General features: G+C 36.2%; 2 protein-coding genes across 3 annotated transcripts; one reads left to right on the top strand and one right to left on the bottom strand.

Annotated features, from left to right (window-relative positions):
* Positions 1 to 9,206: 9,206 nt before the first annotated feature.
* Positions 9,207 to 15,450, top strand: LOC143530100 (receptor-like serine/threonine-protein kinase ALE2). Of its 2 annotated transcripts, none has more exons than XM_077025727.1 (8): positions 9,207 to 9,519; positions 10,164 to 10,406; positions 10,493 to 10,531; positions 10,638 to 10,727; positions 11,238 to 11,609; positions 12,206 to 12,883; positions 13,359 to 13,596; positions 14,688 to 15,450. In XM_077025727.1, exons 1-8 carry the CDS (start codon positions 9,438 to 9,440, stop codon positions 15,325 to 15,327), a joined length of 2,382 nt encoding a protein of 793 aa, XP_076881842.1. In that variant the 5' UTR covers positions 9,207 to 9,437; the 3' UTR covers positions 15,328 to 15,450. The 2 variants fall into 2 exon arrangements, with proteins under 2 accessions (XP_076881842.1, XP_076881843.1); XM_077025728.1 differs by having other exon boundaries at positions 10,179 to 10,406; positions 14,688 to 15,449.
* Positions 15,451 to 16,339: 889 nt separating this feature from the next.
* LOC143530099 (protein ROOT HAIR DEFECTIVE 3-like) lies at positions 16,340 to 20,881 on the bottom strand. Its single transcript, XM_077025726.1, has 22 exons — positions 20,713 to 20,881; positions 20,562 to 20,628; positions 20,378 to 20,480; positions 20,207 to 20,277; positions 19,931 to 19,994; positions 19,792 to 19,857; positions 19,663 to 19,710; positions 19,511 to 19,573; positions 19,358 to 19,414; positions 19,097 to 19,255; positions 18,944 to 19,012; positions 18,778 to 18,869; positions 18,610 to 18,688; positions 18,361 to 18,523; positions 18,163 to 18,287; positions 17,824 to 18,086; positions 17,648 to 17,744; positions 17,404 to 17,553; positions 17,219 to 17,323; positions 17,064 to 17,158; positions 16,892 to 16,988; positions 16,340 to 16,803 (listed from the first exon to the last, which is right to left on the bottom strand). The coding sequence occupies exons 1-22, from the start codon at positions 20,729 to 20,731 to the stop codon at positions 16,582 to 16,584; spliced, it is 2,274 nt and encodes a 757-aa protein (XP_076881841.1). The 5' UTR covers positions 20,732 to 20,881; the 3' UTR covers positions 16,340 to 16,581.
* Positions 20,882 to 21,258: the final 377 nt, after the last annotated feature.

The following is a 21,258-nucleotide window of genomic DNA, read 5'->3' as shown; positions in this document are numbered from 1 at the left end:
TCGATTAATAAACTTGACGGTGATAGTTTTCACCGTCCGGGGGTTTTTTGTGCCGGAGATTACTATAATCACGTACTATCCGAGCAAAGGTTACCTCGTTAATCCTTGACCGAAGTGATTCGACTAAAGATTACCTTGTTAAGTTTTGACCGAAGTAAGATTATCGTATTTAAGGGCTTTTTCCCTCGTGATCAAATTATTGTGTACATCAAGATTTCGATTACATATTCGTTATTATCAACATAGCACTATACCTCACTTTACAGATTTGGATACTTGATCCTTAGCTGATTTTTATCCAACACAGTAATATAGTCATTTTACTATTTTGAAACCATACTCTCCATACTAGGTTTTAGTCTGTGTCATTGCAGCCTTTCATACGCCTCCCTTTCAAACGGTACTCTCCATGAAGGACAAAATATTGCTAAATGTGAGCTTGTTAAAAATCTTTATGAAGTTAGTTTTCATGATTTGAATTATTTTGGTGTATGGTTGTCGACTTATTGGGAAAAAGGAGGAAGATCATTCTGATCTCTTGTTTCGGAGAAATCAGTGGCTCACGAGGAATAGAATGGAACATATTCTATTTGATCTCGAGGTACTCATATAGTGCTTCTTCCAATCCTGGATGGAGGATCATAGGAATGAAATAATGTTGATCCATGTTCCACACGGCCAGGGTGTAACATCCTCAAAATTTCGATCCAAATTTGACAACCAAGTAAAGTTGAATGATCAAAATTATTCCCTAAAATAAGTGTTGGGAAAAGTTAAAGAAAACAAGATCATTCTATAAGGAAATAAAATATCCCATAAATAAAGTCACATTATGTTAAGGATATGGAATAAAGAAATTTCATCCCACATTGAAAGATGTAAGAAAGTGGAAGCATTCCACATGGGTATAAATAAGAAAATTAAAACCCATCACACATTGAAAGTGGTAAAGAAATGGAAGCTCTTTATAAGGAAGAGATTTTCTATAATAATAATCTTATATGCCAAGCATGCACCCAGTGGTCCTAGCGGAGGGTGCGAAGCACCCGATGCGCACGCGCACGGGCTCGGGCTCGGGCTCAGGCACGGGCGAAGGGCGCAATGTGGCGCTTTGATGGCGCACTTTCACTCGCATCGCCACGAGCCGCTTGAGAGCCGCCTTAGTATTTTTGGACAATGGGAGTTAGGCCTATAAGTGACAAGCTATCAAAAACAAAAGACTAAAAGTGAAAATTTGAGTTCAGGGACCTATCGCGCTACGCGATGAGCCCAGAACTCAGGTCATCGCGTATCGCGATGGACCTTGGTGAGTCAGCGGACATGTGGCAGCTTGTGGTATGGCGGCAGGGGAATTGCGGCGCCGCGATACGCGACGGGATCACCAAGACCCATCGCGTACCGCGATGGGCTACAAAATCAGCTATAAAAGGGAGGGGTCACGGCTCATTCATTCTTACACCAAACTTTCTCTCTCTAGATTCTCTCTCTAGAAATCACTCTCTCTTTACCTCGGTTTCCGTGCCCCGACCCGACAATCGTTACCTCGTAATCCATGCCACATACCGACGGTACCTCGAAGTGTGTGCCATCCGAAAATAACCCGACATTCTATCTCGAAGTACGTGCACGTTACAACGACCACCATATGTTGCCTCGTTTTGCGTGCCAACCTCGAAGTTCGTGCTAAGCCCCGAAGTTCTGACAATCTAAGCACCAGTACGCGACATAGACTAGAAGTGCTGCTCGTACAAACTTAGGTATCTAACTTCGAATACTCGTGTAAGGTAATGGTTCTGACCTAAGTCATTATGTTATTATTATATGGCTTAGACCATAGTCAGGGGTATAGCCCAAACCTTGATCATAATTATGTTTACATAAGCTTTAAACATACAAAGGATTATAATATTGTTTCTTTACAATTAAGAAACATCAGTTTTTCATTCATAAGGAAATATAGTTTCTCCACGATTAAGAAACATAGCATTCGTATACAAAGAATATAGTTAAAACATTGTTTCTTCATGTGTAAGAAACATAAGATTTTACATGCATAACAGTCAATGTTTCTTCTTGAAGAAGAAACTCATCATATGATTAGTCAACAAACAGAAAGACTACAAGTCTAAATATTTTATTCAAACAAATGATCAATCAAGGTTTAAAGCTATTTAAACCAGACTAAAGGTCTATAGCCGGATCAAGAGACGATCCGGATATTTATATACATATTTTATTATAGGTCAATCAATCAATCAATCAGTCAGTCAATCAATCATTCATTCACAGTCAAGGTCTCAAACGAAATTACCATATCATTCAGAACAGACAATCACAGGTGAATACGTTCAAACCTTTTATAACGTGAATACGTTAACCTTTTCAATCAGTCAAATCATATTTATACTCAATGAGACGAACGGGTGTTTGTCTTAGCGAGTCAATCAAATGTCTATATGAGATCGAGTAATCTCTAAAACATTATAATACAAAGTAGAGAATAATATCAACTCAGACCGAATACGCATGTGTCTGGATCCAAACATAACTGTTAAAGCTCAATCAATCAATCAAAGGCAATGAATCCGCGAGCTTAAACGGTCATGACCAGTTCTCAGTTTAGGATCGTTTGGCTCGGGGAATACCGTTATGTGTGTAGGGCAGTGGTACATATACCGGAAGTAGTAATGCTTCCGCTGAGGTTGTCAAGAAAACTACGTTTGTATTATAATCGTCATTCAAATGTTTTATAGAGTCATACGTGTTCACCAGCATATAGTTGACGTATTTTCCCCACATTTCAGGGAATACAGATTAGTACTGGTAGCAAGACGTTCATGGAGTTAGATGCTCGCAAGGTAATGATGGCTCAGTTTTTAATTATTAAAATATTGCAAACGGTATTTCAACAAGCTTTATAAATCAAACACCGGGTATTTATTATCCGAGAAGTTTTCAAATAACTTAATATTTTATTTAACCAAAGTCTTCCGCTAAAATAACCCGCAACTCTGATGTATTTACAAAACAGGTACCAACTTGTGGTCACACGCCTAGGCCCTAAGCCGGGGTGTGACACAGGACCGTCTCGTGGGTAAGCTAAATGAGACAATGGCTTTAGACCTCTAGATTTATAGGGCCTCCATCTTAAATAAAAGTTATGTATTATGAGATTTTGAAAGTATAGTTCTTTTAGAATTAGTAACTCAGTGATGAGCCACAAGCTAAGGATGATTGCTTCATATCCATTATCACACTATATCATCCAAATTCTATAAATCTTATATACTTTCTAGCGCTATACGCATAAAGAAAAGAAAATAAAAAGGCCTCAACATTTTAGTTAGTTTTAGGCCTTCGAAGACGTTGAGACGGGCCTGCACAAGGCCAAGGAAAAATCGGCTTTAGTCTCATTATGACTTGGTCGTTCGCAAGAGATTCTTTCTCGATTAGAATAATATAATGGAAGGCACTACAAGAAAGATATACTCCTTTTCAAATCGCCTTGCGAAGTCTAATGTTCAGAAAGGTTCTCGAGATTCTTAATCACTCTTTTTAGTGGGGAGGAATAGTACGGGAAGGGATCGAGACCAAGCTGAGCCACTAGTAGAGTAAGTCCTTCCTGGATATTGGGTTGGTATTCCATTAAATATCCTAAGAGTGTAGTGTGGTGGTTGGGCCTACCAATAGAGAAAGAAGTTGGTAGCAGACAAGTCATTATGAAATGAAACTTCCATGGCGTAGATTGACCGTTCACGAATTTTTCTTGAAGTGCAAGATCATTATTGCATAGATAAGGTGCCTATCTCGACGCGGTACTTCCAGAATGAGATAAGAAAAGCAAATAAGAGGTTGTTGTTGATACTTGTTTGATTCGAAACTGTGAGCAGTGGTTTTCTTTTTCTTTTTTCCCTTGGTTAACAACCAAACAAAACTCTCTATTTTATATCACTGCTCCTACTCATACAGGCTTCAGGGACTTAAGGAGGGATTTTCTTTATCTCGACCAAAAACGCAAATCATGATAAATGAACTTCTTAATGTCGTGGAACCCGGATAGCAAGAGGCTTCAACAAGAATGGAGAGTGGAGTGTAGTGCAATGAAGTGAAGTGTAACATCACTAGAAATTTCATAAGAGAATAAAGATCGTAGCGTAGATGTATAGTAGAAAAGTAGCGAAGCATCAATCTCGTAGTAAAGAGAGGAGAAAAGTTTGCTTTCTAGGGGGTCGTGGAAAGAACAAGGGTTTAAGTCCCAGAGCCCCTAACCCCTGATGTGAACAAGGAGAAGGCTTGGTTAGGATAAATTCATTTGAATTATGAGATTTATATTTTTTATACTAGCAAAAATGGGGGAATGGACGAGTTCTAAAGATGTTTTAGAATGGCTATTCCTCATAATTGCTCCAACGGAATTGGATTGCCCTTCAGTATTGTTGAAGACTTTACTTCGCTCCACTTCGTGCTTTCCATGGGGTGGCTTCAATATGGATTCGTTTTTCGTGAGATTACAACATGATCTTAGATGTATCCTTCTTTCCTTACTGTTGACATGAGCATTTTCTTTATTCAAGTGCCGGTCTTATTTATGGGTTTACTTTGGCTCTCGTTTCCTACTTTGTTTATTTTTGTTGATATTGATAATAGCGAGAGCCATTTTAACTCCTGTCACAACCTGGCGTGACGCGAGGAACCCCCCCAACCACACACACACACAGTCCACTAGGATAGCCTCTTCCTCAACCTGTTATGCCGCCAATCCTAAAACTTGTCCCCATCATTATCTAGTCAATTACGGCAGCCTCTACTTACCGATGAGTATATGCGTTATGTCCTGTATCAGAGTTACTTATTCCTCAATTAGGGGGGGATGACCTATGGCGTATGGTCTACACTTTCTACGCTCAAGCGATTGTGGAACGCTACGTAGAAGATGCATTGGTTATGGTTTTACATAAAGGCAAAAAAAAATTTAAAACAAGAAATGAACAAATATTGTATTATTTTTACAATATCAATTGCGCTTAAAGAACATTTACATCCACCGACAATAGTTAAAAAGAAGAGTGAAGGGGTTTGAATGTTTGACAGTGTCCGTCAAAGTCATTCCAAAACAAAGCAACCCATTCATGACCACTACAGTGATGGGACGCCTTCCTCAAAATATTAATATTTATTTATTTATTTATTATTTTTTTTATACGGCCAACTAAGTAACGCTATTTAATAGTAACAGACATAAAACAAATAAGAAATTAAGTTACGAAATTTAAATGACAAAAATATTTGGAAAATTAATATGAATATAAAAACAACAAAACCAGAGGAATTGTTATATATATATAGAGGTGAGTTATTGTACAATAATGATTTATCGTACATTACGTACGCGACACTGTTGGTCATCGATTTCAATTTCACGCGGTGGCAATTTGGTAAATAACCCAAACAGTAGTTCGCGATCAAATTCATCGATTTAAAATCGATTCCGATCCAAATTCATAACTCTTTAATCTATCTCATCCAATTTCTAAACTCTAATCACAACTTACAGTATGAAATCTCAAAAGTCAAAACCCAAATTGAAAAGAACGTCACTGAACATTAAAAATCTTCAAATTGATCAAAAATTGATGAATTAATCAATAGAATTGATGTGTAGGAGGCTTTAGAATCATCAGTCGATTATGAAATTGTATAATAATACACTTAATTGAGCTATGATTAGGGTTCATGTTTAAACGTTCTGCACAAAAACTTTAAACGTTCTGGACTTTTTGTACAGAACTTCTAATTTTTTTGTCTAGAACTTCTAAAGTAAAAAGTTTAGACCAAAATGAAGAAAAAGTTTAAACGTTCGGACAAAAAATGAACAAAAAGTTTAAACGTTTAACTAATACGTTCTGATCAAAACTACAAATTTAAACGTTCTGACCAAAACGAACACCTTTAAACGTTCAAGTTTAGATGTTCTGTACCAAAACTTTAGAAATTCTAACAAAAGGTTTAGAAGTTCTATACAAAAAACTTTAGAAGTTCTATACAAAAACTTTATACGTTCTGTTTAAACGTATTATACGTTCTGTTTAAACGTTCAGGACATAAATCAATTAAACTTTAAAAGTTCAGTACAAAAAGTTTATACGTTTTAGGTTAATGTTAATACGTTCAATGTTAAAACCCAGAACTCAAACTCAAAATTGATAACTGAAACTTCAAATTGATGATTAATTGGATCAATTTCAAAGTTTAATTGATCAATTAGTTCATCAATTTCAATTTCAATTGATCAATTTGATAAACTAACCTGTGAACAACTCGTGACGGAGAAAGATGGTGTTCACGACGGTAACGTCGATGGTCGCGACGGTGAATACAATCGTTAGACGGTGAAGAATTGATGAACGGTGATAGTGAAGGCGGACGGAATCGACGGGAGCAGTGGATCATAGTTGATGAAATTTACAATATTGCCATCGCGTGATTTTGAAATCAACAATGTAGGAACTCGCGTACGTAATGTATGATTAGGGATTATTGTATTTGATCTTTTATCTCTATATATAATCATGTAAACTTATTCTATGATACTCTGAAAAAAAGAACATTAACGTCATAACTTATTGTTTAATCATTATTATTTTTTGGTATGCATTCTCCTTTTCTTCTTGTTTTTATTTTTCATTTTTTTACAACAGCTGTTCTAAATTTCCATACCTTATCTGTTATCTATGTGGAAACTTGATTTGGAAGACAAGTATATCACTTTTATAAAGTATTTATCAAATAATCAATTATAGAATACTTTAGTATTGTAAAAAAAGTTTTAAGACAGTAAAATACATTCTATCTTCATGTTTTTCTTAAATAATCTATACATACAAAAATCAGATTTATTTATTGATATTAATAAAAAATTAAAATTTTATCACATTGGATTCCCTTTAGTGATTGAAATTTTTCGACGTGACTAGTTGAATAAACATGTATTGTATGTTTATTATAAACCAGTTTCACATTCAATATCTCAGGGGGTGAGGTGTTGGTTTCCCTAAATACTCGATGAGATAGTCCTTATACAATGATGAATCATAAAAACGAAAAGTGTCAAAATAAATTAATAATCGGTATTATAAAATAATCAGCATATATATTTTTTATTTTTGTCAAATTTGATAAATCAAATTCATAAAGCTAATTAACAAAATGTACATGTAAATTAAGTGATAAACTTTAGTTGCTAGCACAAGCATATCACATATATGTAAAAAAACGGTTAAACACGTGTTTATTTCATGTGGCTTTGCTCGATCTCTTAGGCATGATTGATATTTTATGTATTTTTCAATTGTTGGATGTGCTCGATTTGCATAAGTTTTTCAAGTTCTCTAAATGGAAGACCAAAACATTTCAAATTTCAAGTTATTTGCTTAATCCCGGTTTGGTGCATTTGGAAGGCTAGAAATGTGTTGATATTTAATGGTGTTCCAGTTCGATTGTCAAAGTTGGTTGAAGAAATTAAAGTGCTTGGCCTTTGTGGATCAAAAATCGTTCGAGATCAACCGGGTTAACATGGGAGGATTGGTGAAGGTTTGCTGTTTGAATTAGTATTGGGTGTTTATTGATCAGGTGAGCTGGGTGTTCAATTGTATGGGTGGTGTGGCTCAGCTTATTTCTTACTTGACAATTTCATTGTTTAGTCGTTAAATTAGAGTTTATAAATTAATTGTTACTTTAACTTGTTTTTCTTTAACAAGTGCATATGGTTTAACAAATTCAGTTACTTTAATACTTAATAATTTTTAAAATGTTTTATATTAAATAAGAAGTTATATGTTACTTATCATGATGTTACACCCCTTAACAACTATAAATAAAGGCCCCTCAATCATTTTCGTCTTTAAAGTTCTAACTCCCAATAAAAATGTTCCAGATTTACCATCTATTGTATAGCTATACGACTAACTAAAATAAAATTAAAAATTAGTTACACATCCATCAAAATCACAATAAAGAGAAAGGCAATAAAGAAAGAAGAAAAAAAAGCTAAAGAAACCAGCTTTTTCAAAGCTAGAGTAAATGGGTAATGTGAATCTTCAAACAAACAAACAAATAAATAAAATTAAAATAAATCAAATGGGATTCTTATCAAACAAAAAGTCAAAATAAATCTAATAAAAAAATGTAATGAAAGACTAATCCAATAAGAAAAACCTAACATCTTTTTCTAGATTTCAACTGACACCCACACAAGGAATCAATAACATCCTTGTTGGCCATTTAAAATGACCCAAAAAAATCAATATCTAAGGCTGAGGGGTGTGGGGCTTCAACGGGGGCGCTAGAGCCCCTCCGCTCGCGCCCCCAGGCGCGACCACCACACCACCAGGCGCTAGCGGGGCGCGAGCACGAAAAACAAAGCAGGCGTGATGGGGTTAGCGGCAGAGGAGGGCATAAAGTGGCCTTGGGAAGGGACAAAGAGCCGTTGGTAGTGTTTCAAAGAGCCGTTGGCTCTTATTTAATTACAAAAAACGTTTTTTCCCTATATAATACCCCATTTCATCCCATTTTTATACCACAACTTCAAATCTTCACCCAAAATCAATTCATCTTCTCAACTTTTTTTAAAAAAAATGTCGTGGTACTCGTCTGATTCCGACTCCTCCGAAGAGGATGATTTGCTTCTTCATGTAGGGGGAGTTTTGACCGCAACCGTGGTCGATCTCTTGCAAAATCAAGCCCATCAACCTCGAGTCCCGAGGGTTAGAGCACCACCTCGTGATCGTGATCGATCGGGTGCTAACGATACTTTAATTAGGCATTATTTTATAAGTTTTTTTAATAATACGTTGTTTGAATATATTTATTAAAAAATAAAAAAAAAAAATTTCGCTGGAGCCCCTGTTGGAGCCCCTCCACACCAGGGGCCAGGGCTCCAACAACCCCCTTATCCAGTTTCTCTCTCTGCCACACGTCATAATATTATTGGCTGGAGCCCCCACTAAAGCCCCCATTAGAACCCCCACACCCCTCAGCCTAATAACTCACACCAGCACTTTCTCTCTCATCAATTCATCACTCATACTACCACTTCTTTACCACTAAAGAAATAAGCCCATAATTCCATTTTGCTTTTTGGGCAAGAGGGTATTTAAATCTTCTTGATTTTTAGTATTTTTGATTCTTAAATTTTCAATTTTTGTAGATATATAATAATATAAAGACATCACCATTCTATTAATAGTAATAGTATACTCTAGTTAGTTAGTCTGCAAAGTTTGGAGCTTTTTGACATCTGGTAGACAACTCTGCCATTCCACCCCTGCTTCTTGTAAGTAGAAGAAGCTATGGGTGGTACAGTACAAGTGGCTGATGCAACTCTTGGTTGTTTGGTGATCAAATATTAAAGCCCTTTGGCATGTTCATCTTGCTTGCTGATGGGGTTGCTAGTGATTCTCAGGTTGATCACATTCTTGATTTTGTGTGTCGGTGGTGGTTCTTTGGCTCTTGGATCTGCTGGTAAGTTGGTTTTTGTGTTCATAGATTTAGTTTCTTGAAGAAAGTTTGATTCTTTATATGTTCTAGAGTTCATCACAGTTAGATTTTTGTGAAACTGTGATTTGGGATCAAATCAAGATTCATTTTTTGTTTCTAATTACACCAAGATTCTTGATATTATTGATTGTTGATTTCTGGACAATTTGATTAATTGATTTGTATAATATCGGTGAACACAATGTATCCTGGTTTTAATATCTAATTTTAGTGTTCATCTATAAATATATGCAAGCTGGACTTTTTGATTGGGATATGACGTATTCGGATCAAAATTTGACAAGAATAGTTTTATTTTTGGGGAAAATGATAACCATTTATGCAAAATTATAATGAAGATTATAATGAAGATGTTAGTTTTTGAGATATTAAAATCGAAAGTAGACATTTTTTCTGGTATTGGTTTGTTCTGTGAATGTGAGGTCAATGTTACATAATAAAATTAATTTGACTAGAATAGTCAAACTAGTCATTTTTCTCATGCCAAACTGACATGATTGTAATGAAGGTCCAAATCTTTGTAAATTAACATATTACATTCTTTTTTGTTATATACATATATAAATCTATATTTTGAACCCTGAAAATAACTCACTTGACCTTAAAAGTCAAACTTTCTACAGATCATGGTGTTTCGCGGGCATCAACCCCCACTAGTGACCGAGCTTTAGCTCCTGATCACTATGTCAAACACTCTCCCTCGAAGAGTCATGCAACAAAATGGATCAAGCGAGGATTTAGGCCTTTTTCTAGCATCTCGTATCATAGATACCATCATGGAAGGTCAAAACCTAACCATTTGGCCCCTGCACCATCGTATCTGGTTCAACCACCAACTTACATCCCGCAAGGTCAGTTTTGGTACTAAAAACATTCTGATAACTAGCCATTTGACATTAAGATTTCTAAAAGCTTCAATCTTTTTTATCTTAAACAGGTCCTGCACCAACACCCTTTGATCCAACAAGCAGATTTGGTAATCAAGATTATTAAAGCTTTGATCTTTTTTTGCCATTTAAACAACATTACTATTGTTATATCATAATAATACAATGATTAATAATTATTTTATAATGTTTAAGGACCTGCAATATCCCCATCAAGCTCATCATTAAACAAGAACTCTCCACCCACTTCAGCTTTCGCGTTACCACCTCTGCCTCCTAATGAAGGTAAAACTTACTTGAACTTATTTACTTATATATTGGTCCAGGTTTTGTTTATGTTTTTAAGGCAAATTGCATAAAATAGCAATGTGCTAGTTTTGTTTAGATAGGGTCATAAAAGCATGTTTTTGTTCCATTTTAGCCATTAAAAATACTTTTAATGATCACAATGAACATAACTATAATTTTAATGACTAAACATTAAGTAAAGTAAGTACATATTGTACAATAACCAAAACAGAACAAAAATGCAAGTACTTTGCTATTTTATGAAATTTTGTCTATATTATCTATAACGAGCCGATCTAAATTTGGCTGGATTAAAATCTGTTTGAAGGGTCAATCCAATCCAACCCAACCTAACCTGTTTGCGGTCCATCCAATTTATATCATTTGGAGGATCAAAAATATGTTAGCGGGGGGTCAACCCAACCCGTTAAACGAGCATTAACCCAATCCAGGCTTTAGTAATGTTATATGGTCTAACACACTCTTAACTCCAACTTTTACTTGTAGATTGTGCAACAGTGACATGCACACAGCCACTAACATACACACCAGCAGGATCACCTTGTGCTTGTGTATGGCCAATCGAAGTCAAGCTACGCCTCATGATTTCTCCATACACATTCTTCCCATTGGTCTCCGAACTCGCTAAGGAAATCGCCACCAGTCTCTCACTCAATGCCTCTCAAGCTCGAATCATGGGTGCCAATGCTGCCGGTGACCAGCTCGACGAAACCATCGTTCTTGTCAATCTAGTACCCCTAAAACAAAATTTTGATTTCTTCACTGCGTATTCGATCTACCAAAAGTTCTGGAAGAAACAAGTGCTCATCAGCGCCTCTCGATTTGAAGCATATGAAGTCGTACACGTTCAATATCCAGGTTTTAATAATTTCATATGTTTCATACTGTCATTATGTTGACTTTAATCAAGTCAAACCTAACTGTGTAAATTAATTTTTAATTTTTAGCTGTTTTTGACTTCAGTATATTAATTTCACACCACACAATCGAGTTTGAGTCAAGTTTTGGCTCGTTTAAGGAACTGCACACGAGCTCAACTCGAACGTAGGCTCATTTAAGGTTTATCAAAATATATACAAATAATCTCCCAAAGCACACAACTCACTATCTGCAAATTAGTAGAACTTGAAAACCTAATCGTGTAAATTAGTTTTAAATTTTAGTTGTTTTCGACTTCTATTTATTAATTTCACATGGCACAATTGAGTTCAAGTCGAGCTCTGGCTCGTTTAAGGTACTGTACACGAGCTCGACTCGAACTTAGGCACATTTAAGGTTTCTCTAAATATATACAAATAAATAATTAATTTATAAAAAATACACGAGCCTAGCTCGAGCTTGTAAAAATGACTCGTAAGCCAAGCTCGAGCTCACGCCGTCGTAAGTCGAGCTCCGGTTCGGCTGCAAATTTGCAGAACTTGAAAACCTAATTGTGTAATTTGATCTAAACTCAGGGCTTCCACCGTCTCCGCCATCGATTCCGTCAAATTCCGACGTAACAGTCGACCAACCGGAATCTGCAAACGGAACTAAAGGATTACCGTCAAAGCCTTTCGGAGCGAACATACCTACAAACAGAAGAGATAATAATAATAATAATCCGAACAGAAGCATTATCGCAGTGGTTATTATATCCTCCGTCACATCCGCCGTTGTTCTAATTGGAGCCGTTTGGCTTCTGTTATTAAAATGCGGATGCTGTTCACAATCGGAAAATAACCGCCAACGGAAACCGTTAGGCAACGGAGATTCGTTGATAATCGGAAGCCGAAAAGGCTCAGAAACGATGTCGTTTAGCTCGAGTTTAGCGGCGTACACTGGAACCGCTAAGATCTATAGCTTGAGTGAGATTGAACGAGCCACGTGTAACTTCGATACGCGTATGATACTCGGAGAAGGTGGATTCGGTATCGTTTATAGTGGCGTGCTTGAGGATAACCGGAAAGTGGCTGTGAAAGTGCTTAAACGAGATGATCGGCAGGGGAGCCGTGAGTTTTTGGCGGAAGTCGAGATGCTGAGTCGGCTTCATCATCGGAATTTGGTGAAGTTGTTCGGAATTTGCACCGAAGATCATTTCCGGTGTCTGGTTTATGAGCTTGTTCCGAATGGAAGTGTTGAATCACATTTACATGGTAAGTTAGGTTTATGATTCGGTTAGTGAAATAGGAGGTTGAATCAACGAAATGAGCTGCATTGTTTGCAAGCTACTCGAGCTCGGATCGATTAAAAGCTCGAAATGAGCCGAGCTTTTTCAAGCTTGGGCTCGCAAATAAAGCTTGTTTAGTTATCGAGCCGAGCCCGAGCCTCAAATAAAGCTCGTTTAAGGTACTACATGAGCTCGAGACGAGCTTAGGCTCGTTTAAGGTGTTTCTCAAAATATATACTTAATAAAAAAATGTATATAAATTAATTAATAAATAATAAACAAGCCAAGCCCAAGCTTGAAAAAAAATTCACTAACCGAGCTCGAGCTTTAGAAAAATAGCTCGAAGCTCTTGTAAGTCAAAACAAGCAAAGGTTGAGCCTAGTCGAGCTTGGGCCCGGCTCAGCTCGTTTACACCCCTAACTTGATTTTAATAATTTGGGGTTTGTGGAACTTTGTTGCAGGAGCTGATAAGATGGTGCCTCTGGACTGGTATGCAAGGATGAAGATTGCTCTAGGAGCAGCGCGTGGTTTAGCTTATTTACATGAAGATTCGAGTCCACGGGTCATTCATCGTGACTTCAAGTCGAGTAATATTTTACTTGAAAATGATTTCACACCTAAAGTTTCTGATTTTGGGTTGGCTAGAACGGCAATAGATGATCATAAACACATTTCAACTCATGTAATGGGAACTTTCGGGTACGATTCTCAGCCCATTTGGTAGCTAAACTTTACTGTGTGTTGTTTCACCAAAAAACACACTAGAAAAAAATATTATTTTTGAGAATGGGTGTATACAAGCCAAGCTGTTCGTGAACTACTCTAGATCGGCATGCTAAAAGCTAGAAATTAGCCGAGCTTAAACAAACTTGAACGCAAGCTCAAGTCTGAAATAAGTTTGGTTAATAAATGATCTAGAGCCAGTGCTTCACTTATTAAGTTGCCGGCTCGCGAGCCTAAACAAGCTTATTGTTTATGTAATTTTTATTTGATATATTAAGTATATCTGTTTATAATATTTAGTAGTATGTATAAATTTGTGATAAAGAAAACTAATTCATATAAATGGCAGATTTAAAAAATAGAACATATGAAGTTTTTTTTAATTATTATGCTGTTAGATTTTAAATTTTGTTTATATAAAATAATTATAAAGTATATGAATTAATTAAATAATAAATGAATCGAGCTGAGCTAGAGCCTGAAAAACTGCTTACGAGGCAAGCTCAAGCCTCAAGCTTTAGAAATAGAGCTTGAAACGAGTCTATCTCAAGCTCGAGCTCTCATAAGTTAAATGGGCCGAGCTCGAGCTTACACGAGCTTAGACTACTCCCATTGGCAATCTCACAATCTCAATCTTACATTATAAAATTAATTTCTCTCTCCAATCTACATAATTTAACTCATCCCAATCTTTTATACACATTCACAACCCATCCCAACTTAAAAAAAATGTTTTTTAACGAAGTCCGTTTTTAATAAAATTTATATTGGAATTTTCATAATTTTTTTTGAGAAATATCGTGTATTTAATTATTTTTTTAGTTAGAATATTAAAAGTTAATTAAATAATTAAGTTATCGGGGGTTAGTTTGGATTGCAATCTAGGTTTGCTCCACCAACCTAGATTGCATTATTTTCTTTTTTCAATTTCTTTTTTAACTTTGGACACACCAATCTCATTATGAGATTGCCAATGGGAGTAGTCTTAGGCTTGGCTTGGCTTGGCTTGGCTCGGCTCTTTTACGTCCCTAGACTAACCTTAGCATTCTTTCATGCTACTTATACAGCTACCTAGCACCAGAATACGCGATGACGGGCCATCTTCTGGTAAAAAGTGATGTTTACAGCTACGGGGTGGTTCTTCTCGAGCTTCTAACTGGAAGAAAGCCTGTGGACCTATTGCAGCCACCGGGCCAAGAAAATCTTGTGACATGGGCACGACCACTGCTCACAAACAAGGAGGCGCTAGAGTCAATAATCGACCCAAACATCACAAACTCAAACATCCCATTTGACAGCATACTCAAAGTTGCAGCCATAGCATCAATGTGTGTGCAACCAGAAGTATCGCACCGCCCGTTCATGGGTGAAGTGGTTCAAGCCCTGAAACTTGTATGCAATGAGTTTGATGAAATAAGAGAAATGACACCTTCTAGAAGTTGCAGCCGTCGTGAAGAAGATCTTGACTTTGCAGTGATGGTTCATGAAACGAGTGGTTATGATTCTAACATGGGATTATCGGCTACGGATTTGAGGAGTCCGATTGAAAATGTTGGGGTTTTGGAGTCTGAATCGTTCAGACGGGTGTCCAATTCGGCTCCTCTGAAAATGGGGAGGAAGAAGCGGTTCTGGCAACGGTTAAGAGGCTTGTCTAGAGGAAGCGCGAGTGAACATGAACATGATCATGGGTTTTCTTCGAATTTATAAAGATGTGAAGTTTAGAATTTGTTTCAAGAGTGAAAATAATGGTGATGGTTGTTGTACAGATTTAATTTCTTTATATAAGGACATAATATAATATAGGCAGATGTGTTTGATTATTTGAAAGTTAATTTTGATTTGCCAATCATATATATTTATGTTAAGAGTTTTTGAGTTTGTTAAGAGAGAATGAATTTGTTATATATTTAGTCATCTTTGCATGTTCTTGTGTTAGAAAGAAATTAAAAGACTATATTAGGTTCACATGATTCATTTTTTAGTGGCTAGAGGCAACGATGGTGGTAGTTGCGGCTTGCGACGGTTGTGGGGACGACTATGAGATGGTGTTGACTGTCAAGGGTGGCAGCGGTGGTGCTGGCTGGTGGAGGTGGCGATGATGCTGGCAGAGATAGAATCATAGAGGCGGCATTGGTGGTGGTAGGCAGTGAAGGCGGCAGAAGCGATGCACGAGTCAGGAGCAGCAGTGGTAGAAGTGTGGGAACTGGTATGAGAATTTGGTATTTGATGATTTTACACAGGATTCTGAGCTAGTACAAGAGATGATTAGTGGTGGTGGGGTGGCGGTGAAGTGGCATCGGTTGTGGTGGTGGAGTGTCGACGGCATGACCAACGGCACTGGAGACGAGTAGGTAGGAAAGACAATAATCATAGGCGGTGCCAACGGCACTTGGTTTTTGATATGTTGACAAGTTTTTGTGTTAGACTGAAATTGTGACTCATTTGAGATCACCAAATAGACCTATATGGCTATATACAAGTATACAACCTATTTTTGCCTACATGGTTGCTACCCGTGATTTTTTGTCCGTTGTATACAAAATCCAACACAAACCTGAAAGAACTAGTAAACTACCAAGAACAATAATCATATTATACGCATCGTATACAAAATCCGATAAACAACTTAACGAGCAAGAGTACACACACCAAGACCATAAATATTACACCCTTCAGCTTTGCAGACAAAATCCAAAACAAACAACAGTACACCGTACACGTACCATGAGCACAAATCATATTATATCCATCGTATACAACACCATTCTAATCTTGACATCTAAAACACAAGTATTCAAAATCAAAATCTACTCGACAGAGCCAACAAAAGACGGCTCCTAGTAAACTCTATACCCTCTTGAACACCACAAAGTTCAAAACCAATCTTGACACATTTTTCTCGGGAAATTAAACAAGCTTCGTATGGATACAGGCAGAACGTTATTGGTGAAGCTAATCGTCTTATTTTGGGGGGCTTGTATATTCCACTTCATTTTCCATAGTTACCTCTGACGAAGCAGTTGATGAGAACCCACTGTTATTCCCTTGAGTAATTCTTGATGAATTTGAGTTATTTCTTTGTGCATCAGCGTTGACCGGAACTTGACCTTCTTCTGCTAGTTTTCTAAGAAGATTTGTGACAGTTGGAAGAAACTTGGTGGATAATGAAAGAATTCCTGGAAGCTGTAACATGCAGACAGAGACACCCATCGGAAACATTAATCAGGAAAAGTGTAAACAATGCTGCACAGTTATTTGAAGTTAAACTTACCGCGCCATTGCGGAATTCACCAGAAATGTCTAGCTGGACCCACAACGCCTTACAAAGCAAGTAAATAACAAATATAAAGAGTAGCCACAAAGGATTCCTGCAAAATTGAATCTAAATTAAGTAAATTCTGGATAAATATGAAAGTGAAGAAACGTAAAAAGACAAAAATAACCTCAAAAGAGTCATGAACTCATTGAATCCAAGAATCACCATGGCAGCGATAGCCCATGGAGGTGGTAACCAGTTGTTATTGCGCTTATTAGCTTCCTGAAAACCAGCAAAGTCAACAATCCACCGTTTTTAGTCAACAACATGATAAACCCATACCTGAGAAGCAATAGCTTGAGTGATGGTGTACTCGGTTTCTCTTTGAAATTGAGACCACAATGCTTTACATTGAACAGGAGTAATAAGTGTCTTTGTAGCTGGAACCTGTGTGTATTTATATAATTATTAATATTATTATGCATAAAATTATGATAAAAGGAACACATATAAATCACACACAATACCTCTTCCCATGTGCTAGATGCCAATGGGTCAGTGGTACTCTTACTAGCGCCTTTCTTAGGCTCCACTAATGCGAGGACAAGTGTATCCCCAATTGCATCTGTTTCTTCATCCAAACGAATTGCAGCCAACACCGAGAGCAACTTTAAAGACTGAGATATTAAAAAGAAAAACATAAATGAACAGACCATAATCCATGTGTCAAAAGGGTAAAATATCCAATATTATCAAAGCAATGATTCTTACAGAAGACCGGGCCATTTTCGTTATTGCTCGAATATCTTCCTTTCCAGTCCAAACTCGTGGCATTGAATCGTTGTCATGGTTGAATATGGATGTAAATCTGTTAATTATAGTTGTTGTGTTTTATTATTAGGGTTTATTAGTCGTTCTAAAAAAACGTATCTTCAAGCATATGCTACCTTTCTTTCATGTGGTACAAAACTTTGGCGGCTTCTTCTTTTGTCTTCCCTTCAACTAATCCTCTTGCAAAATTCTTCAATTTTAAAATCATATCTTCCTTTTCATCATCGTCCATTTCAAAACCATTAAGTGCAAAAGAGAACTCAGAGACAGCTGTTTCAGTTTCACGGTTAAAAAGCTTTCTAATTGCAGGCCAGGTGTCATCATTAGCTCCTTCTAGAAGCGCTTCCATGGGACCATATATCGCCTCTTTCAATTTTGACTAAAGAAATATGTATAAACTGATCAACAACTACATCACAAGACTTCAATACAAATGTGTTTTAATATATTATTACCTCATATAGTGATGTAAGTTCAGATAATTTGGCTGTTCGAACTTCAGCAATATGTGATTCTAAATCACGTGAAAATTTATCCTTTACTTTAGCCGAGTCCCAATTGGCTTGCTTGATAATGGCATCTGTAGAATTTTAAAAAGATATTATGAGCATCTAACTATGAAAATAAAACAAATCACACCAAATAGTTAATACCTTGACACTGTTCATCAAACAGTCTTGTGAACTTTGTGGTGCAATCACGAGCAGCCACTGCAAATCCTTGTTCACTCAGAGCATCAGTAAGTGTTTTTTTGAAGTTATTCAGTGTTTCAGATCGTATATGTTCCAGCATCAATTGGTAGGCCGGTTGTACAAGCTGAATACAATATTAGAAAAAACAACAAAAATGAGAATCATAACTATAGATAAATAAATACAAGTCAGATAAACAAGAAACATTACTTGCAGCAACTTCTCTTCCAATTGCTTTCCCTTTGCAGATCTAACACTATCTTCAAAGTAAGTAGCCTCATCCTCATAACTGAAAACAAATTATAAAATAATACATGAAAACTAGGTAACAAAGATTTAAAAAAAAAAGTTTTGTTGCAAAAACGGTATGATTAATACCTGGATAAACAACTATTGAGCAGTGAACTAAGCTTCCTCCCAAAGCCTGGGACAAGGTGATTTTGCACAGCCTCTTCTAATTCAAGCCAGTCCTGCAAAACTTAATTTAGTTCAAATGTCTAGAAACGAATGTGTTTTGATTATTTAGTTACTAAACTATGTATACCTCGTTTGAAACAAAGGAAGAATATTTCTCGTTAGCGATTTCTTCACAACGTACGGTTGCCACCATAACCTACATGATAAAAAAAATAAAAATAAAAAATCCAAATCCAGAAAGCATGTAAAGATTTACTAGAGAAGGGTCTAGAGCCATTACCTTGTGAGCTGGCAAATCAAGGTCTTTATTCTCCTTAATAACTTTCCAGATTTGTTGTGCACTGAAGGAAAAACCTGAAGCAGGAACAACCCCTCGCCTATCACCAGCTAGACCGCCAGGTGCAATAGATTGGTTGAATTTTTGCCTTAGATTTGCCACCTTCAAAATCCAAATAATAAGTAAATAACTAAAAATAATATTATTAAACCATCAACATGCTCGTGATGGCTAGATTGAACTTAATACTAATCTCTTGCATACCTGCTCTTTAAATTGTTCTTCTTTCTCTTCATAGCTAGACAATGCAACAACTTGAACCTGGTGACTCAAAACAATAAGTTATTATATGATAGATAGGCATAACATTATTCTAATTAGCCGATTGAAATAACACATGTATATCTAGGTCCTTACATTAAAGAATTCACTCAGTGGGGTGTGTTTGTGGGCTTCTGGCTTGGGAACAGAATCCCATATCTACATCAAACAACAACAAACAACAATTATCATATATAGTGTGGTCACATTATGTTTTTAGATCACATGATAAATTAAACAAATTATACCTTCTGGATATCTTCCCTCAAAACAGGCTCTAGGTTTTCAAGAGGTGTCTGTAAGTAACAAAAAAGATATAAATTAAATCTGCACTAGATTATGTTACCCTAACACAAGGTACAAGAGACAAAACCCACCCTCGTTTTATCACGTATAACAAACATTAAAGTTGTTTTACGTGGACTAAATAACCGCAACATAACCTGAAAAACATTAACCACAAGATTAACAAACGGACAATGAGAAATAGATATATTGTAGATACAGATAATGTACCTGGAATACGGTTTTTAAAAGGGGTTTATTTGCAGCCTGTTCACGCCCAATATCATGGCACCACCTGTATAACATAAATTTATCAGAAACACAACTTGCTTCTATTAAAAATTAGGTCAAAATGGTAAAAAGTAAGAAAATTTAAGTATGTTAGAGAAAATGGTAGAGAGTAACATGCATAGAGTGATAAATGGTAATATTATGTAACATTTGGTGCAATTAACCCTAAAAAATTCAAACTGGTAACAGATTATCTGGAGTTACTAGCAAACTTACATGTTTATAAGCACTATATCTGAAACAGCAAGTGCAAAAAGTGCACTTTGTTTCTCGAATGCAGTGTCATCCTGAAAAGGTTACAAAATTAAAAATCTTACTAACTAACATCAAAGTGATCAAACATTATTCATAACAAAACAAAATTAAAAAATATATATATATAATAACCTCTCCTCGCTCTCTTCCATCGGTACCCTCGAGATCCATTACAATGGTGCATGGCTCAATACCAGCACACCTTGCTATCCAAATACCTTTGGTAGTTTGAGACCTGATAAAAAGAAATAAAATTTAAGCAAAGTAAAACTAATAACAATAACACGTACAATAAAAGGATCAAATCAAAACATGCCTTCCTCTGTAAGCATCCATTTCCTTGAAATTGGTATAAAAAAGATTATTCAAAAGTGTGCTCTTCCCTGCAAAAAAAAAAACACATTAACATCTAAACTTCGCATATAATGCAACCGCGGTGAACCCATAGACACATACTAAATACATACCACTGCTTTGTGGGCCCATGATAGCAACAACAGCATAAGAAAGTCCACATTCAGCCAGTTTGACTTGCTTAATAAAACTATCAAGTCCAACCGCATTGAAAGTACCATCTCCGTCTATGAGGTGCGTCGAGCACGATTCTGATTCTTTATCTAAAATAATAAGATATCACTTGCATCACTATAAATAGATACAACCATATACATTCAGTTTATCCAAAGTTTATCATTTTAATTTAATTCATATTTACTTAATCAGATCCAATTAAGTTGAGATCAACTTTAGTAAAAACCTAATTAAAAATTAGAGTAAATCAGCAGCAACAAACCGTTAATTAACATCGAGATTGAACTAGAATCATAACTAATTATAAAGTTGTGATGTGTATATAATAATAATATCAATAACATCAGATTTAAATGTTTAAATTGAATCAATAGGGCTCTGACTTGGAAACTTGATAATATAATATAATTGCTGATAAGAAATCAAAGAACATCCGATTAAAATGACTAACTTACCCATATGAAGAAGAAGAGAAGAAGAAG

This window comes from Bidens hawaiensis, unplaced genomic scaffold (genome assembly GCF_021521415.1).
Source record: "Bidens hawaiensis isolate Kalapana, Puna unplaced genomic scaffold, B.hawaiensis_p1.1 tig00008841_1, whole genome shotgun sequence".
Lineage (NCBI taxonomy): Eukaryota > Viridiplantae > Streptophyta > Magnoliopsida > Asterales > Asteraceae > Bidens > Bidens hawaiensis.
The sequence above is the reverse complement of the archived record's forward strand: the minus strand, read 5'-3'. Positions and strand labels throughout refer to the sequence as shown.

Bases quoted from the DNA above. Each gene is read 5' to 3' on its own strand.
- LOC143530099 (XM_077025726.1), bottom strand. The intron at 18,689-18,777 runs GTATTAATCATA...ATTTGTTTTCAG, and splicing joins CTCAATAGTTGTTTATCCAG to TTATGAGGATGAGGCTACTT. The intron at 17,554-17,647 runs GTAAGAATCATT...TTAATATCTCAG, and splicing joins CGAAAATGGCCCGGTCTTCT to TCTTTAAAGTTGCTCTCGGT.
- LOC143530100 (XM_077025727.1), top strand. From the start codon at position 9,438: ATGGGGTTGCTAGTGATTCTCAGGTTGATCACATTCTTGATTTTGTGT. The intron at 10,407-10,492 runs GTCAGTTTTGGT...TATCTTAAACAG, and splicing joins ACCAACTTACATCCCGCAAG to GTCCTGCACCAACACCCTTT. The intron at 12,884-13,358 runs GTAAGTTAGGTT...ACTTTGTTGCAG, and splicing joins TGTTGAATCACATTTACATG to GAGCTGATAAGATGGTGCCT.